The 10715-nt window shown below is 45.8% G+C and overlaps 1 protein-coding gene across 6 annotated transcripts in view; it reads left to right on the top strand.

The window, feature by feature from the left end:
- The first annotated feature begins 1464 nt into the window (after positions 1–1464).
- Positions 1465–10715, top strand: part of VANGL1 (VANGL planar cell polarity protein 1) — a 51552-nt gene continuing 42301 nt past the window's right edge. For 4 of the 6 annotated variants that reach the window (XM_083593528.1, XM_083593525.1, XM_083593526.1 and 1 more), the window contains exons 1-3: positions 1465–2609; positions 2759–3464; positions 8130–8364. In XM_083593528.1, the coding sequence (XP_083449654.1) occupies positions 8294–8364 (71 nt within the window). In that variant the 5' untranslated portion in view covers positions 1465–2609; positions 2759–3464; positions 8130–8293. Of the gene's footprint in view, positions 2610–2758; positions 3465–3508; positions 3628–4721; positions 6644–8129; positions 8365–10715 lie in introns of those variants that run through there. The other 2 variants (XM_083593527.1, XM_083593524.1) reach the window with 2 other exon arrangements.

Genomic DNA, 10715 nt, shown 5'->3' with positions numbered 1-10715 from the left:
TTCTGGTTGCTTGGTGTTAATTTTTATTTTTTTCCTTTCTGTGGTTGCTCTGTTTAGTTGCATCACGTCAGCTAGTCTTTAGGATTCAAGACATAAACCTATACATGCTTACTCAGAAGTGTCTTACTATGTTCAGTTGGGCTTACTCACAGGTGAGTGTGCATAGGTTTGAAGACTTAGCTGCCATCCCAGGTTATCTGTAAAATTCATATCCAGACTGGATATTGAATGCATCTTCTCTCCGTCAACATGAACACATGTTGATGTGTGACCACTGCAAGTCCCCATGCAATACAGAGGTGGCCTTTTTGCATACTAAGGGAGGAAAGCTTGTTTCGAACTGTATATTGTAAGGCAATAATGTTTCTCCCAACCATATCTATTTTAAACTTAATTTCATTCCATTTATCTGTTGGAGATAAATGGGTTGTACCTAATCCCTTTCCTCACACGTTTTTCCCTCACAACAAACCTGTAAGGCTGAGAGGTTGTAATTGGCTCAAGGTGACCATGTAAGCTTCATGGGGAAGCCAATATCTGAGTGTGTTATTATGTAGGGGGCAACACAGAGCTCACACAACGATCCATGGTATCAGAACTGGAAGGCTAAAAACAGGTAACCTCTTGAAAGTTCCAGAGGGCACAAAACACCACAGTTTGATTTTTGTGTGCTTCATTGCATGAGGGCTACAAAGTGGTTGTATTTAGAAGTCAGACTTTGCACTTTTTCCAGATAAAGCAAAATTTTGCCCACACCATCACCTCCATCTCACTAAACCGGTGGCAAAGTGGGGTGCCAATCTGTGGCTCATCTCAGGTACCAAAATGTCTTGTTCTAGCCCTGACAGCTGGTGCACGCACTGTGCAAAGAGGTGAGTTTTCTTTGGGCAGTAAATAACAGCAGAATGCGATCAGGACATTCTCAACACTTACTCAACATTAGATAGACTGTGAGCAGATGTTTCAGCAAGTCATGCACACGGTCAGGGTTCTATTGGGAGAGCACTTCACATCCCCAAACAACAAATTTTAGAGGCTTTTCTCGAAATGCCCGCCTTTGGTGTCTCCTGTCTCCATGGCTCAGGTGATTCTCAAGGCATTATGAATACTACAGGCATTGTACACATTCAAAATGAAAAGTATATGCTTACTTTTTATATACTAGAACCTCTGTAGGGCAGCTTGAATATTCAGTGTATCTGATGTTGCATTTTGAATCTGACAAGGACCAAGGTAACTGAACAACTTCCAGATATGTAAAGTTATTACTTGGCTAGTTATATTGCATGCCCATCCATCCAGGGTCTATTTTTATTTCTTATCTAACTTTATGAAGTTGTATCACAGTTGATTGTTAACCATTCAGGCATGTTGTAGTAGTGAAAGTAATAGTGTCGTTGGCATATAGTAAACAAAGGGATTTCTGCTACCGGATAATTTCAAACATATGGTTTGGGGAGAGACATATGGTGTTCTTCAGATAAAGAACACATCCTTGTCTTACCCTTCCCTTTATTAGAATGGAGTTGGTAAGATTTACCTTGGGATTACATGTAATATCTGTTTTTGGTGTGTGTGTTGTTGTTTTTTTAATGTCCCTAGAGTTAATCTCTTTTGAATCAAAAACAGACTTAAGATATACAGTAGAGAGAATATAGTTTTCCTGTTTGATGTTAGAAAATACAGGCTGAAAAATATTTCAGCCCTCTGCTACCTGGCACAGAAACATGAATCTTACCATATTGCCCCAAATATAAGCCACACCCAAATATAAGCTGCACCTTTAAAATTCAGGGGGGAAGGGGAGAGAGAATACCCAAATATAAGCCGCTCCCTTAAAATTCTGCGGGCACTCACACCCATTCTGTTTTACCGTGTGTCTGTTTCAGCAGCGGTATCATAAAACCCAATTTTTGTAGGGTCGCAAAACTTTTCACGGTCAAAATTTGGAAAAAAAGTGAGGCTTATATTCAGACCAATACAGTAATAGTTTTTATAGAGAATTCCCTGATGACCACTGCCATGTCATGGATCACATCCATGTCCACACACCCCTGTCCACCCAGTGCTTTTTGGAGTCCTGCCTTTCAATACTAGGAGGCCATGTAGCTGAGATTCTTGCGCAATGGGGTTGGACCTTTGAGTTGAGGGTAGTGAAGGTTTTTGGAAACACCATCAGAAAATCTAGAGGACGTTTATTTCTTATCATTGCCTTTGGTCCATCCTGGCAGGGAAGTGATGTGGTCTGTAACTGTGTACTGGGTAGTTTGCAGCTGTAATTCTTGTAAAAGTTATGTTTAATGTGCATAAAAAGCTATGTTTGTGTGCCTCGTGTATGAAACTTAATAGTTTACATTTGCAGAGAACTGTAGCAAGTGCAAAAGGCGCATGCACAAAGCTGTGAAAAAAGGGTGGAGTCTTTTTTTCAATATTATGTAAACTGAACTCATCCCTGGATCTCTCTCTGAGGCTGCCAGGATACTGAAGAAGCAAGTTGCTTATCTGAATCTCTCTCTGGGGCCAGAGAGAATAAGAACTCTAAATAAAACTGGGCTGCATTGCTGGTTGCTTAACAGCAGCGTATTGATTTGTATTTGCAACTTTTTTTGGTAACAAGCTTCAAGATACAGATAGGTAGCCGTGTTGGTCTGTCATAGTCAAAACAAAACAAAAAAATTTTTTTCCTTCCAGTAGCACCTTAAAGACCAACTAAGTTAGTTCTTGGTATGAGCTTTCGTGTGCATGCACACTTCTTCAGATACCAAGCTTCAAGATAGTTTGCAGTAAACCCTCGAACTCCTTCCTTGGTGTGGAGCTTAGTGATGCCGACTCGGCACAAGCTCCAGAGCAGGGGATTCCGGATCTGGAGGGAATGCTCCACAAAATCCAGAGAGGGCATCCCCCAGAACCCCCGTTCTCCATGGCGGCGCCAGGAAGCCACGGACCTGGGACTTTGGCAGGGCAGCCCGCGCCGAAGGCTTGCAAAGGAAGACTCTTCAAGTGCAGCCGCCTTTTCGATCCAGCTAGCCCTGACTTTTGGAGAGCGTGCGCGCAGCGGAGCGGGGCTGGCTGGCCGTTAATAAGCATGCACACGATCGGGCTACACCTCTTTCTCCCCCCCTCCCGCCGAGAGGCCGCCTGTCTCTCCGCCGGGAAGCGGCCCTGGCAGTCCTGCGCGGCGAGCGCTCCTTCCGAGGGAAGCGCGCGTCCAGGCCAGGCTCGCCTTCGCTCCGAGCAGGCCGAGGCAGGCAGGGCTAGTCTCGGCGGCGGGCGGGCGGGCGGGCGGGGCGCTGCCGCCGCTGTCCTGGGCACAGGAAGCGGAAAGCGCCGCTGCAGCCGCCGAGTCGGAGCCTGGAGCTGAGCCGGAGCCGGAGCAGGAGGCGGCGGGCGGGCGGGCTGGGAGGCTGGCGCGTTGCGCGCTCCGTCCACCGGGAGCTGCAGGATGGCGCGGCGGCGGGCGAGAGGTCAGTCGCCTTCTTCCTTCTCTTCCTCCTCCTCCTCCTTCTCCAGGGCGCGGCTTCTCCACTCCTTCGCCCCGGGCAGGGACCCGTCCGCCAGCCAGGCGCGATCCTCCTCGCGGAGCCCCGAAGCTTCTTTCGCCGAGACCCTCCTGCCTCTGCCTCTCCCGTCGCGCAGCTGGGTGAGAAGGGAGCGCGGCAGCCCAGCTCCCCCCGCCGCCCTCAGCCCGACTGTACTTTGCCGGTCTGCGCGCCAGCCTCTCCCTTTCGCGGGAGGAGCAGGCCTGACTGCCGCTTCCCAGGGAGCCCGGGGGGGGGTGGGGGGCCCTGATCCAAACCGGGGGGGGGGCGGCAGCGGCCGGGAACCGCAGCTTCTGAATTTGTGTGGCTTGAGCTCTGGGCTAGAACAAGTTGTCATCCGCTTTGCAGAGTAACCCACTGGGCTACTTTTTCTGCTAGCTTGGACGCATCCTTGCCATTGCATCTGGGCATGGCTTGCTTTTACCTCATGCTACAGACTGGTGCCAACTCTGGGGGTGCAAGCAGCATTAGCTGAGGCACCCTGTTTAATGAGTGGAGATGTACCCTGATCTGCAGGGATCTGTAGGGAGAAGGGCAGCGATGAGTGCCTTCTGGTTGGGGCACTGTTGCTTGAAATTGCCTTGGGCACCTCGTGGCAATGGACCCCCAGCCCCAGGGGCCTTTTGCAAGGCCAGCAGGAAGCATGCAGGGCTGAGCGTCGCCGCTGCCTTCAAGCTGCAGTGTGCAACACCCACCCACCCTTGTCCACCCTTCCTGGGACAGTTGGGACCCTCTCCTGGAAAGTGAGAGCACTTTCAGGGAGCAGCATCCATCTGCTGTTTTTGCTTTCAAGCTGGAAAGCTGGCAGGGGTGGGCAGGCAACAGTTTGGTCGGCTTGGCCAAGGCTATTCAGCTGCCTTTGCCATGCAGCTGCCAAACAACTTCCAGCCGTCTTCCCAACTTTGGAGGCTGGCAAGGCCAGGGAGCGTGACTAACTGGATGCTGCTGGCATGGGAGGTCTCCAGGTTGACCCTTCGCGCCAGCTTGGCCAGGTTGCTGGCAACCACTTCCTACCCTTGGAGCTTTGGACGGGAAGATTCCTTCCCACTTTCAGCAGGGACAACTATGTAGTTGCCGAGATGATCTCCACCCAGCTCTGCAGCCCCCGAGTTGGGAGGAATGCTGGCTGCTTGTCGTGCTTACCAGGAGGTGCCACCGCAAGTTGCCATAGTGAGCCTGGCGAGGGGAATTGTTGAAGGCTGGTTCCTCCCACATTCCTTCCTTTACAGGCACAGTTACTGCAAAGTGAATGGTGTTTTAGGGAGTCATTAACCAAAATAGGCTAATTCCAGGCAAAGCCTTGAGCAACACCCTATCCTGGAGGTTGCTTGGAAACTTGGGCAGACGTCTAGTGCTGGTTATGATTTGGGATTGCAAGATTTCTTGCAGTAATGCTAGGTACTTTCTAAAGCCGTTGTTTGATTGTATGAGTGAGTTCCATGTAGGAAATGCAAAAATATCAGCATGAAAAGACAATGTAAGAAATCAATCCATTGCACAAATACTTAGCTACACTGTGGGTTCTGGCTTATACACCAGTGTGTCTCAGAATCTGCTTAGATATTATGCATAGAATTAGGTTGCATGCAACCAGTGATTCAACAGGTCTTTCCTACAGTAGAGAAAATATTCCCTTGATGAATGGAAAGTGTGTTGCCCCGTAAAAATCTGGTGTTAAGTAAAAACAAGCTGTTTGATGCAAGTTCGAAAATACTGCATCTATAAGGTAGCCCTGTGTGCCAATTTAATAGTCTCAGTTCAGACTGTTTAGCTGGAAAAGACTGTAAAGTCTTAAGGAGAAATCAGTTATGTTCAATTTTATGAAGGGAATATCCTTCAAAAACCTCTGAGCTTGTGCTGTTGGGTGCCTTTAGTGATGTATTGTTGTGAGTTACATCTGCCTAAGAAGAATATTATTACACTTTATTTGCATTTATTTGCATAACTTATTTACACAGTACCCTTAGTTAAAAGTAATGTCATGGTGGTTCACAAAATATACAGCTATAGCACCCAGGGTTTGGGAAGGAAGGTGGAAAAACCTTACAAATGCCTAGGTGAGTTGATGTTTTGCCTCTTGCTGTAAATCTGCTGAAATAGCTGGTGCCTGATGGAACTCGGAAGGGAGATCCTTCCTCAAGGTGGGCGCCATCACAGCTGCTGTCTGGACCACTTAGATAATAAACTAAATTGGGCATCATCAAGATGAAGCTTGTCTCGTTTTACCAGCTGACTACAGAAATGGTGGTAGAAGAGATACCTAGTTCCATTTCATTCAAAAGCTTATAACAGAAACAGCTCCAGAGAGGTTGATATGTTAGTCTGTTAAAGCAATCAGGGGGAAAATGTCTTGTGTGACTTCAAAGACCAACTGAAAATTTATTGTGCCATAAGCTTTCATGGAGAAGAGCGATTCAGCTCTAGTGCTCAGTGTTTAATTCTTGAGGGTGCAAAGCAATTCTGCTTTTCAGCAGAGGGCAGCAGCTGCAGGATAGTCCAGCGTTACACACACAAGTTGCAGATGGATGTTAATAATTGGTGGCAAAACACACTCGGGTTTGGTTAGGGTGCTTTTGCGTATAGAATAGAGACTGGAATAAGCAGCGCAAACACTTTTTTTCAGAAGTTCTTTATGAAAGCACTAATATTAACAATGTTAGAATCTTAAGCAACATTAATGCATCTGATGTCCATGAAACCTTATAGTAACAGTGCAGTCCTTTACTCAGAAATAGAATCATAGAATTGTAGATTTGGAAGGTAGGCAAAGGGTCATCCAGTCTAACCCTCTGCAATGCAGGAATCAAGATACTAGATACATTAGTTCACGTACTGCTTCTTTGCTGAGTGAATTGCAGGTGACCACCCAGTGTGAGAATAAGCAGCACTTGAACCCATGGCCTTCAGAGATGCTGGCAAGCTCTTTAACCGCCAGACCACTTTGCCTCTCATAGTTTTCACTATATTCATTGACACCAAATGTCACAAGATTATTTGTTGTTCTAATAAATATTTGTAATGCTTCCCAACCAATTTAACTCCTAAACTTTATATTTTTAGATTTTTAGTTAAGCTTCCAGCTTCCCTCTCCAATGCAGACCAAGGTGATTTCAGCGTTTTCTGTCATTGCCTACACTGAATCATATATTGGCTTAATAAACTAAGATATGAATGAGCCTTTTGCTTCTTACATGTAGCTCCTTTGCCCCTCCCTTTGCGATGTGAGCTGTCAAGTCAGGAAGCGTCTAAAGAACTATAGTTCCCCATTTAATCTGAACCGGGGGACTGCAGTTACCAGCCATGAAACAAGGCAAGATATAGAACCAAATTTAAACCATGGTTTACGGTGCAATTATATATGATAAGCAGCTTAGCTCAGTTGGTTAGAGCATGGTGCAGACATGTTCACTCAAAAGTAAGTCTCACTGAGTTGAGTAGAGCTTACTCCCAGAATAGTGAGTCTCGGATAATAGCCTGGCTTGTTCCAAATCATGCTTCAGACAAAATGGTAATTATGGCTAATTATAGACTTCTTGTTTTGATTGTTCATGACACAAAGGGAGGACCATAAGAGCTATTTGCATGGGCAGAAGTCTTGCTGGTTCGTATCTCAGCTTACTGAGCAGAGATGATTATCCAAACCATTGTGGTCTGGTTCAGAATGCTGGTTCAGAGATGGTTTTGTTGACATGCATAGACCACAGTGAACCTTAAATTAGTTTGACATTTTACTGTTAGTTCTACCAGGTGATCAATAAGAAAGGCTTTGCTGCATTGCCTTAGCAGGTCCTGAGTGATACAGCAGGGTTGTGTTTTGATTAGTGTCTCCCGAGTCCTGGCTGCAGCATTCTGATAACAGACCCTTCTCTTGGTTGTGACCCTCACTCTAAATGTATCCTGACTTTATACTGTCTCGGTGATATTTTTTTAAAAAAAAGTTTATCCACCTTGTATGCAGTTTCTTTGCCCGCTACATGGTCATTTCATTTTTTGGCCTTATTTTATGTATGGGCCATTGTAAAACACAACCTTCCTTCAGTCGTCTCCCCCCACCCTTCAGTCATCTTTTGAACACATTAAACAAAACCAAAAGCTTTCAAAAATCGCAATGATTACTTCCTAAATTCAGATGCTGCCCTTCCAGTGTGCAAGGTAAAAATCACCAATCCAAGATTAAGAAAATGCACAAGAGAAACCTCAAATTGAACAACAGCATGTTGCATGGTATAGTGCTATACTGATCAGAGTACAGCAGATCTAGGTGTGACTTCATCCTCTTTATTCATATGTTCAGATAGTTAAGGGCCAAATTGCATGGAAACTTCAGCAGATGTAACTATCGTCCTCTCATCGTGAGAAAAAATTCTGAGAAATTCTACCTGGACGGCATTTTCAAGCCCGTTTCCCGGCTCTGTCTGGGAAAATCCAGACGTATGGCAGCCCTATTTTCAACACACAACTATTAAAGGCACCCCAGGTTCAGAGTGTTTGAATATTAATCCCCAAAAGCAGGAAAAGCACCACTGCAGGAGAACCTAGTATTTGTTTGTGTTTAATAGTCCGTCTCATTATTAATATTTACTTTCCTAGGTTTATGTTGAAGATGCTTCCCTAGAACTGAAGACTGAAATTACTGTTCTCTCAAAATTTTGGGCGGATTATCGAAAATCAGAGTCCACCACCAAAACGCTTTCTTCGGACTTAGTGGCCTGCTTGGGTGCCTTTGTCTTCTGTTCCCCGGCTTCTCTTCCACCATGGATACTGAGTCAACCTACTCTGGATATTCCCACTATTCAGGTCACTCCAAAAAGGCCCAGAGACAAGGGTATGAATACTTTTATCACAGATCTGGTCTGGAATCTGCCTTCTTCCTTCAGTTGTGTAATGAAACTTTTGTACTGCTTGAGACTTGTTTGTCTTGGTGAATGCTCCAGCACAAATCCACAAAAAGAGAGCACGGTCTATGGGAGAGCCCTGAATGCTTTCTTTGCTTATTGTGTCTCTGGTTCCACACAGGACTGGAATGGGGATAGCTGTGGCCCTTCAGATGTTCTTGGGAGTCCAGCATCCATCAGTACCAGCCATAATGAGAATTATAGTCCAGCGTGATATAGGGGATAGGATGTTGCCCTTTCATTATAATGCTTTTGACCCACATAGTCAGGATACCTCATTCCCTTTGCCATCTTCCATCATATTGCCACTTTCTGCAATACCTAAGGCCCCAGCTACACAATTCCCAAGGAAGAGGGATTGACTGTTAGTGGAATTAGGTATCCCCTTAAGGTTGTGGCCCTGCATTTGCTGTAGCAGCAGAACCACTGCAAAACATTGCCCCCTGCTCCCAACTCAGTCTCCTCAGACAAATACCATGGTGAGGGGGATTCAAAGGCACCAAGAGATCAAGGCGAACCAACAGAGGCTTCTTACCCCTCTCCTTTTCCCAACATAGGTCATTATGCAAGTGACCAAGGCTGTCTCATTGCCAAAAGTAGGCCTGAATCTCACTTGTAACAGAGCTAGAAAAGTTTCCTCCTCCAAGGGTGCCTGGAGTTGTCTTATAAATATTCCCTTTTTAAAATTATATTTTATTCCATTTCACCATTTTAAACAATTTTGTATTTTCCCTTATTTTTGTCGACTTCCTACCCCATTTCCCAAGTTGTTGTTGTTTCTCCCCTTCTGCTGCATCCTGTATTCTATAATCAGATCATAACCACAATATTATAATCTAATTACTTCTGCTGCTCATAGCTCAAATCCTGTTCACGAGTTCATCATGCTGTAATCTTTGTTTAAATAGTCCAAAAAGGCATCCGTTCTTCCATAAGGCCTATAATCTTCCTGTTTGCTGCAGAAGTTTGAAGTAGCCCAGTAGTTCCCAGTTAGGGGTCCACCCATCTTGTATTTGTGCCTCTCATTTTTTTTGCACTTGGGCAAAAAAAATGAGAGGCACAAATACAAGATGGGTGACACCTGGCTTGAGAGCAGTACATGTGAAAAGGATCTAGGAGTCTTGGTTGACCACAAACTTGACATGAGCCAACAGTGTGACGCGGCAGCTAAAAAAGCCAATGCAATTCTGGGCTGCATCAATAGGAGTATAGCATCTAGATCAAGGGAAGTAATAGTGCCACTGTATTCTGCTCTGGTCAGACCTCACCTGGAGTACTGTGTCCAGTTCTGGGCACCACAGTTCAAGAAGGACACTGACAAACTGGAACGTGTCCAGAGGAGGGCAACCAAAATGGTCAAAGGCCTGGAAACGATGCCTTATGAGGAACGGCTAAGGGAGCTGGGCATGTTTAGCCTGGAGAAGAGGAGGTTAAGGGGTGATATGATAGCCATGTTCAAATATATAAAAGGATGTCACATAGAGGAGGGAGAAAGGTTGTTTTCTGCTGCTCCAGAGAAGCGGACACGGAGCAATGGATCCAAACTACAAGAAAGAAGATTCCACCTAAACATTAGGAAGAACTTCCTGACAGTAAGAGCTGTTCGACAGTGGAATTTGCTGCCAAGGAGTGTGGTGGAGTCTCCTTCTTTGGAGGTCTTTAAGCAGAGGCTTGACAACCATATGTCAGGAGTGCTCTGATGGTGTTTCCTGCTTGGCAGGGGGTTGGACTCGATGGCCCTTGTGGTCTCTTCCAACTCTATGATTCTATGATTCTGTGACCCTGGGGGTCTGTGGAATGCACCCAGGGGGGTCTGCGGCCCCATCCCTTGTCTCCCCCCAACTGATGTTTTTGTCATTTTTTGCATGGTAATATCAAATTTTTATGTTTGTTTTAGCACTGTTTATGTCTGTTTTGGCACTGTTCGATTTTTCAATATATTGGCCAAAATCGGTTTTGAAATCGCACTGCGATAACAATTTTGACCTGGCAATACGCAGCAATATATCACTTCTCACGCAAGGGAGAGCAGGGCAGCTGATTTCAAGGCACTGCCGATATCACACAATGATCTCAGCATGCTGCTGATCTGAGCTGCCTTCGCTCACGCTGACGGAGAACAGGGCAGCTGATCGCCCTCCCTTCAAGGCACCGTGGCACTTCCTTCCCCTGGCACTGAGGCGGAGCAGCTTTCCTTCGTCAGCCCCTAATAAGGAAACAGATTAGGGATGAGCGACATCTGGTTTTCAACATCGTGCTATATCAGCAGCTAAACATCGTG

Source organism: Podarcis filfolensis, assembly GCF_964270895.1.
Source record: "Podarcis filfolensis genome assembly, chromosome: 17".
In the NCBI taxonomy this organism is placed as follows: Eukaryota; Metazoa; Chordata; class Lepidosauria; order Squamata; family Lacertidae; genus Podarcis; species Podarcis filfolensis.
The sequence above is the reverse complement of the archived record's forward strand: the minus strand, read 5'-3'. Positions and strand labels throughout refer to the sequence as shown.